Raw genomic sequence first — 20,434 nt, 5'->3', positions numbered from 1 at the left:
CTCTTACTCAGATCCTGATCAGCGGGTGCTGTGTAACTCTGCATATACCTTCTTTCAGCACTAGCCTGGAATTACCGAGTTCAGATAAATTGTAGAGCATCTCATACTGCTATTCATATTATTCACAATGTGATTGACAGCTTGCTATCAAAATTTGGGAAAGGTTCATTGGGAAGCAATGGGATTTGTGTAGCTATTCTCAGAGTATCTTTCTGTGGGTGGAACAGCAGTGATGGCATTGTGGCTCAGTACACTTGTGGTAGTAGCAGGAATGGCCCTTGACATTTAGTGTGTGTGAGTGTCCCAGTACCCACTTTTATTCCTAATGGTGAAACAAGGAAAACTCATGTATGACTGAAAGCATGAGAATCAACTTAGACTTGGGGGGGAAATCAACAGCTCTGGCATTTATCAGACTGGGAAGACAGATGGTCAAGCCAACTACAGACTTCAAAGCAAACATTGTTTTTCCCAAGGCCTTAGAGCAAAATGAAAATAACGGCTTACTGTTTGGCCAGCATTGCTCCCAGACCGACCCTGCATTATCCCCCTTCACCAGGACACTAATTATTAATGGGCCCTCCAGCCTGACAGTACCCACTCCATGTTTACTCTCCAACTCTCCTACCCTTTTCTCAGAAATAGCTGTCCGAGAGCTGGTGTCTGCTTTCTGGAGAATATTGCCAAATCCTTTACAGGTTTTTGCCTCTTGTGTAGTAGCGGTCCATACTTCCTTGGCTGTGCATTCTGATTTTATAGACTGCACACTTGTTCCTGATGAACTTGTCTAAGCAAGCTTTATAGTTGTCTGTTCCCAAACTATAGAGTTCATCAGTAGCTGAATGGGAAGTCACAGTTGTGTTATACTGATGCAGTGGAATAGTAATCAGCATTTAACGAAGACAATTACTCATACACACATGGTTTATTCTAAAAAAAACAAAAAACAAAAAAACAGCTTATGGAATAAAAGACCAAAAAAGTATGTAATATTCATTAGAGTCATGATTCCAGGAGGAAGACCTATGTTATATGATAGAAATCTAACTAGCCAGCCAGCTGGCCAGATTTTGAAGGAAGGCTGTCTGCAGCTATGAGTACCACTTAGTGGGTGTACTGTCAGCCTTTTGTATCCTTGGGTTTCACATCCTCACACTGAACCAACCATGAATCAAAAAATAATTGGAAACATTTATGTTCATGGAATGTGCAGACTTTAATGATTTTTCTCCAGTCATAATCATTATAACAATTAAGTATCATTTACATTGTAATAAGTATTTCAAGCAATCTATAGGTAATTTAAAGTCTTTAACAGGGGTAGGTTATGTGCAAAACTAAGTCATTTCATGTAAAACAGGTGAAAATCCTCCTATTTTTATACCTATAGAGCCTTGAAACCAGTTACATACTAGAAAACTAAACAATGACTAATACAGACACATTTGTTAAATTCATTTGACTAACATGTATTTTTGTTTCATTTGTTAAACCCATTTGACTAATGTATATTAATTTTACTTCATTTGTTTAAACCCATTTGACTAACATATATTAATTTCACTTCATAAATGCCATGCCTCAATGAGATGCAGAACCGTTGCAATGCCTCGGTGTTAGGCCAGAGTTGGGGTAAGTTGCAGGTAATGAGATTAGTTGTCACTCTAGACCATTGCTCAGAGGTCTGAAAGATAACCTCCAATTTACTTTTTATGACTCTGCTGTCTGAATGGATTTGAATTCATGTAAATACCTAATGTTAAATGGTCTGCGCTGCACTAAAGTGGATTGTCCCAGTTATCCGCGTTATTAATAAGTGCCCCGATTGTCCAGTCACGACACCTAGAGAGATATGACTTGGCACGTACTCACAGATGGCTGCATTTCAAGGACACAGAATAGGTAAGGAGTGGAGGCTAGCTTCCGGGAGCATCATCATCCAGCCTCATCTCCCTGCTTTTTTGACATGCGCCTATGGAATGGCCGTGCACAGAGCTGAGCTGCATCTGAGATGTCGCCAAATTTTATGCAGTGGCTGCTTGCCTGAGCTCATTACCTGTTTGTGTTTGCTAAAGCTGCCTAAACTGGTGTTGACAACATACCATTCTCTGTGCCCTTGTCCATCCTGAGCCCCGCAGTGGCTGGTAAAGGAGTCAGTGGCTGTGCATCGTACTTTGTGCTTAAGGAATCCACTAGAAAATCGCATTCTGTTCTCTTAGATAAAGCTGTAATTTGTTTCCTTTTTGTACAGTTAAGCCTTCAGGTACAAGATGTTTCGTGGATGGATCGGAAGAGATTGGAAATGACTTCAAACTAAAATGTGAACCAAAAGAAGGTTCCCTTCCACTGCGGTATGAATGGCAAAAATTGTCAGACTCCCAGAAAATGCCTACTCCGTGGTTAGCAGGTACTGCTCCGGCCCAAAATGGTACCCGTGGGCCCCTGTTGGATTTAAACCTAGTAGAGTTTGTATGTGTGTGTTACATTTTAAATTCCCTGGTCTATGTAGAACGATCCAAATCACTATGAAAGTTATTCAGTATTTTATAATCACAACAAGTGCCCTCAAAGAAGAAATATTTCTAGAAAGATTTCACCTTTAGGATATTGTAATTAGTTACTTTGGCACATCTTTTTTTAATGTGGAGAAATGTTCAAGGTCACAAATTAGTGGCAAAAGTATCCAAGTGGAGTCACGGATACAGTAATTTACCTGTGTACGTTTAAACCAAACAACCTATGTGAAGTAACATGAGCTAAAAAGTTACACATTGGCTAAATGTAATCATGCATCTGATAATATAGCTGCTCTGCGGTGGACCAACCACCTTGCTTTAGCTGAGGCTGTGGCTGAGGGCTTGTGGTAACCGTCAGCTTGCTTGTCGGGCCCGCAGACTCGTTGCATGAATCTGGAGATGTGGGTCTGCCTCTGGCAGTGTGCTTGCGCCCAGCGTTGTCTCTCTTTGCATAGCTTTGTCAGACTTCTATAAGGTTTATTAGCGTTATTAAAAATGGAAAGTACTACATTTTACATTCTGTAAAAATAAATTTGCTCCCCTCCCCCCACTTCTTCCATAGAAATGACTTCACCTGTTATATCTGTGAAAAATGCCAGTTCTGAGTATTCTGGGACATACAGTTGCACAGTCCAAAACAGAGTGGGCTCTGACCAGTGTATGCTACGTCTGGACGTTGTCCCTCGTAAGTGACTGATTTCATCCACTTGGCTCCTCTCTCTCATCGCCTCGTTCAGTTTAGTCAGCGAGGGTGTATTGAAGGCAAGGATGCTCACTTGGATTTGAACACTGTGGGTGTTTACTGGCCCCTCTATTTCACGCAGAGGAAAAGACACTACACTTAATCAACGAGACCATCATTTTAGTAGCTAAAAGTTGTCAAATCAGCTTTGGTACACTATTTAGCCATTAAAGAACGAGAAGCTCATAACACTTTGGTGTGCCAATCAAGATGGCTTTGACTCAGATTTCATCCGCTTTTAAATTCTGGTGATACAACATTCAAAAACAGTATTTTTACACATTTTTCTTCCTAGACAAAAGCCTTGCTGATCCGTCTTTTAAAAGTTAATATATGCAATGAAATGAGTCTACCTATACATGCCATCCTTTCAGTGCTAAGCCATGTGTTCTGGGTTTTCTTCCTCCTACTAATTCGGTTGAAATCTTCTTGTAGCTTCAAATCGAGCCGGCACGATTGCAGGGGCTATCATAGGAACGCTGCTTGCTCTCGTGTTCATCGGGGCCATCCTCTTTTGCTGTCACAGAAAGCGCAGAGAAGAGAAGTATGAAAAGGAAGTTCATCATGATATCAGGTAATCAAGTGGAAATAGATCGGACAGGCATATAAGAAACGATTACGTTTGTAAATGGCAGTTCTCGAAGTACTCAAATGAGCAATACTATGAAAACTGCGTACAGACTTGGGTCCCTCCCCTCAAATCATTTCCAAGCGTTCATGTTCAAGTGCATCCGTCCAACCACTATTCACATTTTCTTAGCCTATTTTGAGAATCACACAAAATGGTTGTCTCAGGAACACCTGGCCTTTCACGGGAAAAGACTTGCTTGTCATTAGTGACAGTGGTAGTTTGTGGAACTGGAAATGCAATTGTTTTTCTCCTCGGGACTGTCTCACCAAGTTGCCCAAACTGACCTTGAATTCATAATCCTTGTGCTCCCATCTCCTAATTGTGGAGTCACAGGCACACACTACCACACATGGCTTATTTTCTTAAATATTCTAAACTGGTAGGTTTTAACTAGGATTATACTTTAAAAAAATAACAGATGATGTAAGTAGATGAACCACCTGGAAATTGCTGTTGGGTCTGGAAGTTGGAGATTTATTTTATTTTATTAACATACACCCAAAGTTATTCAGGCTTATAGTCTATTCAGTGCTTGATGAAAATTCTGAGCTATGAATTCTTAGGTTTTGAAAACAGAAATATATGGTTTCTAAAGTCTTAGAGGACTTTCCCAGGTAAAAGGAATTCTTTCTTTCCTTTGGGGATAGAAATTTATGTATATGTGTTAGTGCTTTATTAACTATTAATGCTATGGCTAACTAGATCATCATTGATGCTAATATATGAAACTTTGAGATTCCGCCCTCATTAGACAAAACCATATGCATTGGTGCAAAAACCACAGTTCAGTAATTGATTTTTGTGCTTTGACCAAGATAATAATTTGGGGCAGGTACATACATAATTAATGATGTTAGGGCTTGCTGTGCTCAATGTTTGTATTTTTGTGCCTACCCATGATGTGTAGCTTACTTAATTGTAGGTTTTTAGAAACTACAATGTGTTGGGGACTTTGTTTTGCAGGGAAGATGTGCCGCCTCCAAAGAGTCGGACATCCACTGCCAGGAGCTACATTGGCAGCAACCACTCCTCCCTGGGTCCATGTCCCCTTCCAACATGGAAGGGTATTCCAAGACTCAGTACAACCAAGTCCCCAGTGAAGACTTTGAACGCGCTCCTCAGAGTCCAACTCTGGCACCCGCTAAGGTAGCTGCCCCTAATCTTAGTCGAATGGGAGCGGTTCCTGTGATGATTCCAGCACAAAGCAAGGATGGGTCTATAGTCTAGAACTCTACATCTCCTTTTTCTGCTTTCCATGGTTTGTTTCTTCTCTTTATATATCAAACTTATTCTAGTCTAAATTTTAACAGCAGCCCCAATGCGCGCGCGCACACACACACAAAGACGTTAATAAGAAACCAAGAAACATGCTCCACAGATTTCTTGATTATAGTGAAACAGTAAAGACTTAATAGTAATGGCATTGACCATCTGGAGAAGATGAGTTTTCTTAACAAGTTGATTTCGATGGGCATCTGGTATTAAAAAAGATATGGCACTTTGAATATGATGTCATAAGTGAAGAAATTTGTAAATTTTTATATATACATACCAAATTGATACTTGAATCATCTGAAAAAGGTACTTTGTGGTTTCTAACATCATTTTTAGGTTGTCTGTCTTATGAACAATAGTATCCCCTAAATTTAAGAAACATCCATGGAAAAATGACTTAATGTTTGAATTTGTTTGTATAATCTCTCTGAGAATTCTAAGTGTATTTGGGATATCTCTAAGAGTAGGAAACACTACAGTGTTTTAGAAATGACTAGTTTCATTTCTAAGTCATTCATAAACATTATGAAATGATTTCTTCTTTTTGTGTTTTCTTCTGAGATAGAGTCTTAGTATGTAACCTAGGCTGGCCTCAAATCATGATCCTTCTGCTTCAACTTCCTGAACGCTGGGATTACAAGTCTGTGTTACTGTACTGGCTGTAGAACAGTGTAAATATCTAACTGATAGACTGCAGAGGCAACAGGAAGTAGTAACCTTTTATGTGCTATGGAAAAGAACAACATTGGAGATTCAGCAGAAGGATTTGCTTCTGCTACACAGAGATGAAACCCTTGAGTGTGTCTGGTGCCTCAGGGCCTGTGGACATCTGCAAAACTCTAGACAGACTGAGGATTTAGGATTTGTCCGTCTACAACTAAACACTAGCCTTCCACTTTAGGTGATGTTTTTGCAATGAAAAAAAGGAAAAATGGACAACAAAAGTGTTAATTTATTATCTGGCAGTTATAGATGAGAATTCTCAATTTATTGATTTTTAAATTTGTATTTTGTTTTGTGGCAGGCTGTACTGCACATTTTATGTTGTAGGAATATGTAATCTAGGCTTACTATCGGGAGGACAGTTCCTGGAGGTTATTTTTCTCCCAAGACTCAGTGAACAAATCTACTTGAGGCAAGTTAAGTGTCTTCCACCAGCCCTGAATTCCAGACTTGGGCAATGTGCTTGCTGTCCTGTGGCCAAACTTGCCTCTCTATAGTTCTCACAAATCAAGTTTGATTTTTAGTTTTCTGAAAGTGACTTACTCTTAAAAGAAATTTAAAAAGGAGTAAAGGGAATACTCCTATCTGCCAAATGTATTAAATATAGTTTTTTGTAGAAGAAAGTGAATTTATTGTATTTCCCTTAAGATTGTGAGGGAGTGTGTGTAGAATATAATGAGCCAGCAGTTTCCTTATAGTAGATGCGGTCTGTAATAAAAGATGTCGTTAACTCCAAAACCTTTCCCCTAGGGAATCGTTTTCTGTTAATCTCTTCAGGTGCTGCACTGGTAAATGCTACATTATCAATTAATGTTGGCATGCATTTACAATTAGGCAGAGTATTGTGTATACATTTTAATGGTGAATTTAAGATGAATGTCCATGTAATGGATTCGTGTACAGTTTTACATATTTGGAAGCATTTTGTAAAGTAGGTTTAAATCTCACATAAACTTACTTTTGATATTTGTGTTGATGTTTTCATCTGTGCCTTTTTGGGTAATTTGATTTCTACTATGACTTTCTGGTGCCTATGAGCTGGCTATCACCTACCTGGAAGGTGCTTAGAGGTGAAGGTACTGTTTCCAGAAGCACATCACTGTGACTCCTCTCTACCCTTACAGTCTCAAGCTTGCCTCTTCTCCTCTGCCCTTTTTTTTTTTTTTGATGTCACTTGAGTGATACCATTGTTTATAAAGATTAAAAAAAACAAAAGAAAAAAATCACATGCCCTGTACTCTTTGTGTTTCTGATTTAGAACCATAGCCATGTTTGTCAGATGTTTGGCATTTTTATAAGATATAACAAGAATAAATTAGATTGTAAATTTTAATGATTTTTTACATAATGAAGATTATGCTAGGTAGAAATTACTATAGAAAGTAGATGTGTGTAACTTTTTCCTTTCCTCACATTTCGTATTTATTTAAAGGCAAACAAACCTAGAGTATCTGAGTAAGTTTTCAGTCCAGATCTGAAAGACAAGCTTGTTTAAAAAACAAAACAAAACAACTAAAAACTGGAAGGAAAAAAAAAAAAGACCAATAGGATATAGAATTAGAGATACAGTTAAATTTTAGGCTTTGGTATGTAGTTATTCTCATTGTAAGTTTCAGTTTACCCAAAGCTCAGACAAGTACTAATAGTTTCCCACACAATTCTCACTGATGATTGTAACTGAACCAGGGAGCAAGTATTTGTTCTAGAATTAACACTTGTAGTGGTCAACAGTTCAATAACTTTATTAGTGCATTCTAACTAGAGCGCCAGTGACAGCCAGTGCCACACTGTGTCTTCACAGCAGCCCCTTTTGATTCCACTTCATACTTGAGAGACTTAGAACCATATTCTAATGTTACTTGGGGTAATCTGGAGAGATGACACTGGATTACGTAGTCTGTGCTTGGAATACAGAAATTTATGAGTATTGTTATTGATAATCTGACTGATATTTTCCTGTTAGAAAGCCCTCCCTGCTGCTGTTGCTGTTGCTGCTGCTCAGTCTTGTATTGAGTTCCCTGACTACTTATATAGATAAACCTTTCCTTAAATTTGAGTTATCTGCCAAGGATTTATTAGAATGGAAACACAGACTGGGTGTGTTTGGGGGGGCAAGATCCATATAGATTATGGAAATGCCTGTGATTATACACATCTTTGATCCCAGAACTCTAGGAGTGCAGGAAGATCTTAGATTTGAGGCCAGTAGCCAGTTCAAAACAAGCCTGAGCTACACCGAGAGACCTAACACTTGGGGGTTGAACTCAGTGGTACAGTGTTTTGTCTCGAAAGAGCAAAGACTGAGGTTTGAATCTGAATTCTTTTAAGACATGAATTTCAGATTGAGCTCTGGGAATTTAGAATTTAAGTGAAGAGGCAAGTAAACGTTTTTGATTAAAAAGAACTCACTGCATGGAGTTGGCTATTCTTTAATGTGTGACTTATTACAAATAACTACTGGCTCTGTGTACACAGCATGTAAATTTGAAGCTATGTGAATGTTCATAGGTTTTCGTTTTTTCCCTAAATTTTGTTTCACCCGTGTTTAGAGTGCTCTCAGCTGCCTTATTTCAGTGTGAAAAGAAAGTTGATTTTTTATGTGTTGAATGCTTTAAATGTGTCACTTGCAGAGTAGTGTGTAGAAAAATGCTGGCACAATTTTAAGTGGTTTGTGACATTGTATATTATATATGTACATATATCTTTATAACATCCTTGTGTTTCGTAGTATAAATGTTCTGGGCAAGTTTTAATATTTCAATTGCCTCTGGATATTCCAGCAATAAAGGCAACATGTTCTGCAATAGAATTTCTTCTTTGCCTACTTTGACACTAAAATATTTGAGCAAGACTGCATTTGAAAATATTATAGAAAGGAATAATACATAACTTGGTGAATTGTGGTTATTTCTCCTTTTGGAAGGCCGACCATTTACCTTCCAGAATTTGACCCTAAGCTCTAAGATCAAGCTTACAAAATATATTTCATAGGTCCGAGTTTGTAGTTTAGAATCCAGACACCATCAGCAGGGCTGGGTGTTAGTTAGACACCAAAGGCTCTGGCAAAGACCAGCTCTGTGGTTTCTGCTCATTTGTTTAATGACAAAGGTGTTGGAAGGACCACAATTCACTGATTGACTTGTTCTTGTCCCTAATTGTGAATTTTGGCAATAAATACAGTGGTACTAAGAATACTAATCTGACACCCCACATTTGCAAAGTGGAGTATGGGTAGTGTCATTTTCAGATTTTGTATTTCAAATTTCTGGCTTACATATCCAGTGATGCAGATTTTAAAGTTTGTAAGAACAATTTTGTTTAAAAGCAGAAACTTGCTCTTAGTTTGTGACCTTGTGTACTTTTGAAATAAAATGAAGAAAGTAGTTCTCTGCCTTGTGTTGTGGCTTTATTTTGCTTCCACAGACATCTACTAAAGCTTCAGTATGCTTTCCTTCCTGCTTTCAGCCTCTTCCACCCTCATATCCCTTGAACAAGACTAAAGATTGCTATCATCATATATTAATCAACCATACATACATGCCACTCCAGATATGTATTTGTTTGCTAATATACAATGTTGAAGTTGAAGCTTCTGGAATCCCATAATTGTAGAAATAAACCCATGTTTTTCAGATGAATTAAAAGTGTGTATAAATACATGCTAAACACAGACATGTTTTGGTCCCTTCCTGCTGCATTAAAAGCATCTCTTATACCAGTCATTTACAAACAAACTCTGCTCACAGATCTGGAGGCTGGGAAGCCCACACCATACCACCAGGAGAGTCTGAGGAGGGCTTGTTTTGTTGCGTCTTCCCAAGGTGGAATGGAGCAGAGGAGCTCATTCGTGCCTTTCATAAGGACATTCATTCCAATCAAGAGGGTGGAGCCCCACGACTGTCACTTTCCAAACTCTCACTTCCTATCACATTACCAGTAAGAGAGTTCAATGTAGGAATTTCAGGAAAGCATAAACATTCAGATCACAGCAACAATCATCTCATGGCTTAAAGCTATTTTTACAGGCTTGAAAGGTTGATTTCAAGAAAACGGGGCATTGAAGTTTCTGTACAGTTATATGTTGAGGAATAGTTTGCTTTATTTGCTAGGTTTTCTCAGCCTCAACACCATCAGCATTTTGGGCTAGACAGTTCCCTGTAGGCGACTGTTCCCATTATAGGATAGTAGTGGCACCTACTCAGATGTCAGAAGTACCCTGGCCTCCACCTCCACTGTTGTTACAGTGAAGTGTCTTTCAACATTGTCGTTGACCCTGCACCCCCTAGGGAAGAAGGCTAATCAGGTCCACTAGAGAAGCAGCGGCTTATACTAAATGTGAAATTTTCTAGTGGGGCTAACTAACATGAGGAGCATAGGATTACTGTTTGCTTCACTTAACTACAGTTTCACGGACCTTAAAGTGATGATAGTTACCTACTTCATGAGATGTCAGGTTTTAAAGAGAGTTGGCATGATGAAAATCTTTGTATTCATCTTTGATATTTGGGATGCACAGAATTTCAAAGTCCATATAAAATAAAATGTCAAGTGAAACTATGGTGCATAATTGAATGCCTTTAATGTAGACCATATTTTAATCTTAATAATTCTAAAGATCATATGATATTCCTGGCTAATTGAGTAAAAGCCAAACTGACTAAACAGTGAATGTAAAGAAACTTATTTCTAAATTACAAAAAAGGTCTATTATCTAAGGGCATAACTGAATATAATTTCAAAATGCAATAATGACAGTCAGTCAAAAGATCATGTTGGGCCCAGAAACCAAGCTCAGGTTTAATTAATTTTGCTGGTGTTTCTGAAGTGGAAGTGAAGTTACTTCAGTGCCTTTTTAACATTGATAAGCATTTGTATAGAAAAGAAAGGTGCTGTCTTACGAGAACAGCAAAGAAATCCTCTCCCTGGTTGATTTAAAGAGCTAATGAAGACCTGAGATATAGTCTAGGTAGCATGTTAACTAGTTTTGATATCCTATTACTTTTTGGTATAAAAATCTAGGGAGACCTGCTAAGATACCTGAAACACACTTCTTAGACTTTAATTTTCAAAATACATTATAGTACCATGTCAGTTGTCTTTCAAGTCTTTAAATGACTGGTCTTCTGAAAGTAGTTATTTACAAGTGATTTCTCAGTGTGTACTTGTACCTGTTGCTTGGGCTTCCTTCCATAGCAAACTACCACAAATGATGAGGCTTAAGACTTAAGGGCCAGTCAACATGGTGGCAGGGATGGCTCCCTCTGCAAGCTGTGAGATGGATGGTTCCAGGCAGCCATCCTTGGCTTGTCCATGGGTCTTTTCTCCCTGACTCTCTTCACATTCTTTCTTCTGTAAATACCTGTCTCTGTCCATATTTCCTTTTTTTCTTTTTTTCTTTTTTTTTTTTAATTTTTTTTTCATTTGTTTTTCAAGACAGCGTTTCTCTGTATGTAGCTCTGGCTGTCCTGGAACTAGCTCTGTAGACCAGGCTGGCCTTAATACTGAGATTCGCCTGCCCCTGCCTCCTGAATGCTGAGATTATTTGCATGTATCACCATCGTCCTTTTTATTCTGGGACATCAATCATACTGCATTTACACCTACCAAAGACCTCATCTGAAGTAACTGCTGTGTATTTTCAACCAGCTCCCAACTCATACCTTAAGGGTTAAGTTTCCTCATAAGAATTTGGAGTGGTAGGGACATTTCAACTCATTATAGTGATGATTGCAAACTGAAAAGGAGGGCCCTAAAAAACCGTCAAAATTGATCCAGAATATCTGCCTAGAGGATTTTCTGTTTACAGTGATTTGTTTTTGTGTTTGCTTTAAGACAGGATTTCTCCTTGTAGCTCTGTCTGTCCTGGAGCTCTCCATAGACCAGGCTGGCCTTGAACTCAGAGATCTGCTTGCTTCTGCCTCCTGAGTGCACTGATAAAAGGTGTGCAACACCACCACCTGACTTTGATTTAATATAAACAAAAAGTGATACCTCACTTGCCTCATCCTTTCTCCAGAGTCTAATATCATTAAAAAAAATATGAAATGGTAATACTGTTTAAACTTATGTGCTCATCAAGTGAAAAGTAGATGAACTGCAAATTAATTTGTCTTTATGAATCTTGCTGATAAGATAGAATGAATTTTTCTTTCGGGGAAGCAGAATTAAAAGTTTTTACATTAAGGATAACTGGGTCTGAATAGTTTTCTTTATATTTCTTAGTACTTGAAAAGGTGGTATGCAGGAGACAGTGTGAAAATACAAGGCACACCCTCACCAGTGTTTGTTTCTATTCTCAGTTTGTCAAAAAGCTGCACTTTAAATTCTATTAGTTTATGAATAGGTTATTCAAAGAACCAAATGAGGCCGGGCGTTGGTGGCGCACGCCTTTAATTCCAGCACTCGGGAGGCAGAGGCAGGCGGATCTCTGTGAGTTCGAGCAGCTGGCTAAAGTGACTCAGAAAGCGCAAAGCTAACAAGAAACTGTCTCGAAAAAAAAAAAAAAAAAAAAAAAAAAAAAAAAAAAAGAACCAAATGAAAAGCCTAAGTATATAATGGAATGTATGATCAGTTTGTTCCCTTCCAGGAATATTCTATACATACACAGGTACTAATTTATGTTTTAAAGTGCATCCTGTTTAATCTTTAAAAGTTAGCAGTGCCAGGATTGGTCACAAGGGAGGAAGGACTAGGTTTTAGGTTGGAGCAACTGAGTGGAAAAGTGAAGTGGGACAGAAAACCGAAGACTAACATTTGAATGTGTTGAGATACAGCTGTTATAGGGATAAAGCCCATGAAGAGTTTTTGTTTGTTTTTTAATTTAGGTAAAATGGTAACTGGTAACTGAGTTATATACTGGGACCAAAACATAAAATCAATACTATTATAGATAAAAAGTTGGCAGCATATAACCATGGCAGACTATATAGAGGGGAAAAGGTAGCAGTTACAGCCTTGACTTGTCAATGTTGGAAGTGAGGTTATAGAATTGTGTTTTGAACACGTTGGATGCAGGCATTTACTTGAATAGGGAACTGGCAATGTTGAAACCCCTAAGTTTATCTGGAGCATGAGAATGCTGGATTGGAGACAAAAGGTTGGGATTTAAGAGCATGTGTGTGTTGGTGATCACACTTAAATGAAGATGAGGGAGCAAACCTGTAGGTCCTACAGTCTAATAGGAAGCAGGGAAATGAGAGTGTGTGTGTATGTGTGAGTGTGTGTATGACCGAATCTGTATTTAGGATCCAGTGCAAACAATAGGGAAGAAAATAAAAAACAGACATCACACTTCTCAGAGCTGAATACACCTTTACATCAAAATGTCGAGAGAACAGATTCCCTGTAGTCTAGATGTAGGTAATTTACAACTGCCCCAATTTTCTTCATAGTAAGCCACTGCTGTATGTGTTTTGAGATGAAACAGTGTTTCTCAATTTATCTTTAGGTTCCTCAAGTTGCTGCAATTTCTACCTTGAGCAGTTTTATGGAATCAGCACAAACTAGGTGAAAGAATGAATTATTTTGCCCTTGAAAAGAAAATGATTAGGTGACAGAGTAGGTTAGCTGTTACACACTATTCCAAGATAAATTTTGGCCACTGGCACTGTGTTCTTTTAATGTTAAGTAGGACAGTGTCCCTATCACACAGTCCCAGAACTGTCAACAGTAAAAACATTTACATGAAGCATTGGGAGAAGGGAGGAATCAAACCAGTAACTGCAACTTGTAGACTGCTGTAAAGTTGAGAATCTTCTAACACGCAGCAGGATTTTAATGTGAAAAGTAGAGCAATATTTCCATTCAGAGAAACAACATTACACAAATCAAAATTCAAGTTAACCAAGAGGAGATGAAGTCTTTCCCTGTCAATAAAAATGCTAGCATGTACTGTGTAGTAGCTATGTTTGAGTTTGACGGGCATTTCTTACAATGTTATATAGGTAAGCAATATGCCATACTTAAGTGAAAAAAAAGTTAAATAGCAATTCAAACTTTACAAAAAAAAAAAAAGGAATGCCAATAGACTTTAAAATGTTAAATCTTACAAACTGTAAATGTCTACAACAGTTGCAGGAATGACATCAAACGTGAAGAGATCGTTTTGAGGCGGTAGTTTGACATTTTCTCCAACACACATTTATTACTTCTGTAAACCATGCACTTCTGTAAACCATGCACTTCAGTACTAAAGCAACCCTTGAAGCCCATCAGTATGTCGAAGCCACCAGCGACTTGACCCCGCAACCCCGGACACCAGGGGCCGCCTGTGTCCATGATTAATCACTAAACATTGACAAACTAGAAACACGGCTCCTTTACAGTTTGCTTAAAGGCTTATGAGCCCTTAGTACTATGTCCGTTGTCTCATGGAATTCCTTTTGGCTTCTTTGAGACCATGTTGAAGTACCCTGCAGTGAGTTCTGGAGCAGAAACAGGGCTGCTCATACCTACCTCACCTCACGGAGAATTTTTTAACCGTGCTACATGAGGATCCGTTAGGCCCACAAACTAGAGCTTGCTAATAGAGACAAGTTTTACTGGAGCTGCACCGTCAGCCTCCTGTCTTACCTTGGCTGTACAGCAGTATAATGAGTCTTCTATGGGAGGAAAGCACTAGTGCGGGGTGCTTGATGTGTGTACTGCCTCATCCTGTATTCATCTGGATACTGTTTTGCAAACCCAGGTGGCTCTTGATCTCTTCACATTTGACTACTGAAGATTTGCAAATCTGGAAGTTGGAAGTACTTGCTCCCATAATGGCAAAGCAGGGAACATGTTTGGGGAAGAAACTCTGATAGAAGTTTGGGGTTTTATGGGTAGTTCTTTTTAAGCCTGATAAAGGTAAATTGAATTAAATCTGTTATCAGAAATATTACTATATAATATCCCGTTATTTCATTCACCATTGTATACATATGAAAAAGGCAAGACCCAGAAAGGTTTTGATTTCACAAGGCCTTATGAAACAAAGTATGTCTCTTGATTCTTGGTCTAGTCTTTTTCTAGAAATCTTGGCTTCTTGGCACTGAGGGAAACTGACAGGAAGTGAAGTTAGTATGGGGCTCTCTTGCACCTCTCCCAGTTTCTCTTGGCAACAGCAGCCAGGAAGGCCACCTTCTGTTGGTGGTTTTGAACACTGTTATCAATAGGTATTCTAGAGTCTTGTCTTGATGGTCCCAGTACAGGGTGTGCTGGACAAGAGCTAAACGTTTGGAATGAATTGTTTCCATATTTTAGGTAAGTTGTGCACATAGGCTACATTAAATATGGTGATAGTAGAAAAAAGTAAAAATCTGACTCTGAGGCTAGGGCAGAATACTTGCTCAATCTGCATAATACCATGCTAGGCAAGCTTTGTACCTCTGAGCAACATCCCCCAAATGAAAGTTACATGCAGCCCCTAACTTGGATTCCCCCGCCCCCCTTCTGTATGCTGGTATATTCAGCAGAATCACACTTTTAATTTCAATGTGTTCCTGGACTGTGAAATAGGGCACCGTATTCCTGGCAATGCTGGGCAGTGGTATAGCAGGCTGTAGCTACCAGGCAGCCACATGGCCACAGACTGATACGGGATGATGTGCTGTGTTGCTAAGCTATGGTTGACATAGGAAATGCATTTACAGGATGTAGCAAATCCCCTGCTATGTCCGGTATGTTAACAGTAATGTCTTTCAGTATATCAAGCACTATGATCAAAAGTGCTATGATCAAAATTATTTGCCAAAGAATTATTTTGGTTATCAAAATGTCACACTAATGTAAGAAACTTGTGTTTGTTTTTGTCTAGATTAGCTCTTTGTTGTTTTGGAGGCAAGGTCTCACTGTGTAACCTGTGCTGACCTCAAATTCTGTCTCCTGGTCTCTGAGACTAGTTATGTGCCACTTCATCAGGCATCTCTCTGCTTCTTATGCACATACAGCAGACAGAATCAGGTTACAGTTAACCATACAAACCTGGACTCGGTTTCATTTACTAACATTTCAGATGACAGACTAATTTATTTTTCATGTTTCAGTCATTTTAGATAAAGCTAAAAAATTAGAAAAAAGTTTGAGAAAGGCCTTCATTTTGTAACTCAGGTTGGCCTGGAACCTACTATGTAGCCCAGGCTGGCTTCAAACTTGGGTCGACCCTCATGCCTCAGCTTCCTGAGTGGTGGGTTTACAGGTATAAACCACCATGCTGGTTAAAAAATTTAAAGGGCCCCTCCCCCACTCCCTGCTCTGCCCAAGCAGGAGCTCAAACCCAGGGCCTCACACATGCTAGGCAAATCCCCCAGATGACTCTACTTTTACTTCTGTGAAAGATGTGTCTAGTTGTTGATCTATAATATGTAAAAACAATGTTTTCAGTTTCACGAACAGCCCACATTTGACTGTTTTGTTGAACTTTACTGCTTTCTTTACAATACAGTGAAAGCTGGCAGTCAGGAGATAAATTCTGGACCTTGAAGGGAATACTCCTATCACCACCAGCACTGTAAAGTACATATTGAGATACCTGATGTGACATTTCCAAGAGATCTGCAGCTTAACGTCGAAGGACAAAGACTCACTCAACCAACTGAACATACATAACAGCAGTTTGAATATGAAAACTAAAACACATGTATATAGAAGGAAAAACGCCCCCATCCATCCTCTAAAATTTCAGCAGCGGCTCTATCTGCAAAAGGGATGGAGGGGTTTCAATTTATCCTCCTTTTGTACATATATTTTATTGAATGGGTACTACTTCGATAAACATAAAAACAACAATAAAGGCATGTATATTGTACACAACTATGGAACACCTAAAATTTTCCATTCCTATAGGAAGTGTTGCTTCAGGTTATAACCACTAACTTCTCATATCAAGGGGATATTACTTGGAATCCAACTTTTAGCTTTGACACTAAAAGAGTATCTGATGCCCTCTTGTGGCCAACAACTTTTATAGGTGTTTTATTTTCATTGAAATTATCAGAATAATACATACCTCGTCTCCTATTAAAAAAAAATCACATAGCATTAACAGTTTAAGACTGTGTAAACTTCCGTCACCCAGCTCTTAAAAGCATGTGTCCTAGAGTTACAACGTCTGAGTTTAAAGTTCTATAGTTATAGTGCCCTGGGCAGCTTAAATACTCACTTTTCTCTTCTGTAAGTAGACATTATTAGGACACACAGGTTTACCATGGAATGGAAAACACTTAATTCCTAATAGGTTAGGTAAAAGTCTTTACTATATGTGTACATACACATGAACTACCATAGCAGTAATCTTGATTACTAGGCTAGTTATATTTTTCACTTTTTTTGCTTTCCTTTTTTTTTTGAGATAAGAGCTTACTCTTATCGTGTAGGCTGGCTTTAAACTATGTCATCCAGACTGGCCTTAAACTTGCAGTTTTCCTGCCTTAGCCACCCAAGTGCTGAGACTTCATGTATGTGCTACTCTGGACAGCTAATAAGCAGGTACCTTTAGTCCTGCCTTCTATACTGACTTTCCACCTTCCAGATACCTCATGTAAACATACTAAGTATTAATACTTGCCAGGTACCAGTGTCTTATATCTGTCATCTCATTTTATAATAAACAAATTCTAAGCCAGGCCTGGTGGTTTATGCTTATAATCCCAGCACTCTGGGTAGGTAGAGGCAAGGGAATTGGGAGTTCAAGGTCATTCTCAGTTCAGACCCTGTATCAAGAACCAAGGACACAAAGCCCTCTAAGGCACAGTCTATTCTCATTACCTTTTATATGTACTCTCAGCCAGCTCTCTCATAACACTGTGGACATGTCTTCTCTTCAGTAGACTGGGATCACTCTCTCACTGGCTCCATGCTGCTGCACGGCATGCATGGATTATAGTCCTTCATTACTGTACATTTCAACAGAGAATTCTGTTGAATTAAATAGAAATACTCTATTTTCTACGAGTATTAGCTAAAAATGAATCCAGTGGACTTAAGTGTTTTAACAAATTGTTTTGACCCCTCCAGTTAAAGAATTATGGAATTGTGGCTTCCAGTTCAATGTTTTATGGGATTTCTGAGTGTGCCAAAGAGTGGGTCTCTGACTCTTCCTTTCGGTCTCTCTCTTTCCTTCTCTTTATCTTGTCCAACTCCGTGTTAGTTTTTGTTTTATCATATTATCATATTACATTAGCCCTTAAAAATAAAATTAATTAAAAAAGCAAGCTAGTTAAAAAAATTAGAGAAATAATGCTCACCAGAAAAATCCAAAGAAATAAGCAGAGTAGAAAAATAAAATGGTCTGTACTTAGCTCTTTCTCCTTCCTCTGAATATACTGTCAAAACTGTTTTTTTTTCAGACAATACAGACACCATTGTAGACAGGATATTTTTATGTTTTCACCTCTAATGTTTTATGCCATTATAAACTCATCTCTTTTTTCCCATAGCCACAAAGCATTTTCCATATTACCTAGAATACATTTTTTTAAATATATATATTATATATATTTATTTATTATATATTCAGTGTAATGTCTGCATGTATCCCTGCAGAACAGAAGAGGGCACCAGATCTCATTACAGATGGTTGTGAGGCACCATGTGGTTGCTGGGAATTGAACTCAGGACCTCTGGAAGAACAGCCAGTGTTCTTAACCACTGAGCCATCTCTCCAGCCCTAGAATACATGTTTTAAACTTTAGTTAATTGCTCATTGACTGTGGCTGGCTTTTTTGTTACCCAAAATACATTACACCGAACACTTTTACATAAATGATAGTACCTCTATTTAAGTACTTTTGTAGATACATTTCTCAAAGTACAATTGCTAGGTGAAAAGATCTATAGTTCAAAACTGTAACTGCCTTACAAAAGGTTATATTTCTTTACATCTCTACTTATCCACATGTTCTCAATAACAAGGGATATTACCTTTTAAATCATATTTATTTTTTAGCTGATATATCAGCTATATTTATTTGCAGGGTACTAGGGGATATTCCAATGCATGGACACAGTGTTTACACAGTAATGGGGATTATTAATCCTGACTGCCTAAATAAATCTTTCAAACGTAGTTACTAGTGAAGCTGATACACTTACTGGCCTCAGCACTACAGAAGTGCTACAGATGCTTTTCATCATACATCCCACTAGTTTACATTTTATGATCTCTACTGATGTGTGTAAATCCAAATGGTGTTTTCAAGTCCTACAAAATTCCTAAGTTCATAACTTTATGAAAGTTCTTTCTGTAGCTATTCCATTTTTAAGGTAGAAACAAGATTTTTGTATAAATTGTTTTTATGCAATAAACATCAAACTACACTAATAAGAGTGACATCTGCTATAAGTTCTCATGCTTTTGATAACTATTAAATGTTTTTATTTTGGTCCTACATTGAAGATGGCCTTTTTATACACTGGGAAGTAGGTAGCAATTTCTGCAGTGTTTAGAGTGTACACATTTTACACAGGAGCATTCATGTAAATGTTTCACTAACCGGAGTCTAATTCCAGAGAATATATGGGAAAAATTTGGCAAAACTAATGTTAACATTTTGTTCCAGATTAAGTTACCCAAAAATTGATAATTAAGAAAAAGGCAGAAGACTGCTCATCTTGGGCATTGCTACTATTATTTCTCTTATGTGTGATCTTTCTCCCTGGCCAGTAGTTTTCTTGTCCTTTTGGCCATACTGCTATTTAAGTTTGATTTATAGTTCAAACAAAACTGCTGTCACGTTTTTTAGTTCCCCTCCTCAGATACAAATGAACAGTTTGTAACAAGGAATTAAGACTTCATGGTTAATACAGAAATTCTAATGTCTTGTATTAAATTTCATTTAACATAATCTCTGCCTAAGATTTCTCTGTCAAGTCTTGGTCCAATACCTGACCTCACAAGTTCCAAGAGTCCATAGACTTTATGTAGGTAACAAACTGTATGTGTGTTGAGGCACCATGGAGCACAAGCCTTAAGTCCTTTTTGTTTTTAAGTTGAGGCTTAAGTTAATTAACTTGCTGTCATCCTGGACATCTTTCACTTCTCTGAGTCCTTATTTAACTGAAATAAAAATGGCACAAATCTTGAGATGATTATGAGAATTAAACAAATGATCACAAAGCTGACGTCTTAGAAGTCAACATAAATGCTCTATCTTAGATTAAAATTATAATGTACACAGCTAAGTGGTGGTAGTGGTGGCAGCACATGCCTTTAATCCCAGCACTCAGGAGGCAGTCAGGCAGATCTCTGAGTTCAAGGCCTGCCTGCTCTACAGGTCAAACTCCAAGGTTACATAGAGAAAACCTGTCCCAAAAACAAAAGAAAACAAAACACCCCAAGAAAGTACTTAAGCACTTCATTAATGATATAGAACTTACCAAAGAACTTATATTTTTCACACATCCATGTCCAACTTTAACCTCTAAAATTTAGAGCTTTGCTGTTATACCTACAAATACAAAATGGGAAATTAAAACCAATTATCTATCATTATTCATTCACAAGCAACTCATGCTTGAAACTAGTAAAGCTTTGAAGCTGAAATGATGCAGTTGCTGCCAGTCTTCATTCAG

At 38.2% G+C, this 20,434-nt stretch overlaps 1 protein-coding gene across 1 annotated transcript in view; it reads left to right on the top strand.

Moving 5' to 3' along the window:
- Positions 1–20,434, top strand: part of Cxadr (CXADR Ig-like cell adhesion molecule) — a 57,027-nt gene that overhangs the window by 33,891 nt on the left and 2,702 nt on the right. The window contains 5 exon segments of the mRNA XM_028882126.2: positions 2,252–2,407; positions 3,079–3,201; positions 3,694–3,832; positions 4,853–4,920; positions 4,923–5,035. Of these exon segments, the coding sequence (XP_028737959.1) occupies positions 2,252–2,407; positions 3,079–3,201; positions 3,694–3,832; positions 4,853–4,920; positions 4,923–5,035 (599 nt within the window).

This window comes from Peromyscus leucopus, chromosome 12, assembly GCF_004664715.2.
Source record: "Peromyscus leucopus breed LL Stock chromosome 12, UCI_PerLeu_2.1, whole genome shotgun sequence".
Taxonomy (NCBI): Eukaryota; Metazoa; Chordata; class Mammalia; order Rodentia; family Cricetidae; genus Peromyscus; species Peromyscus leucopus.
This window is presented reverse-complemented; position numbering and strand designations above follow the sequence as displayed.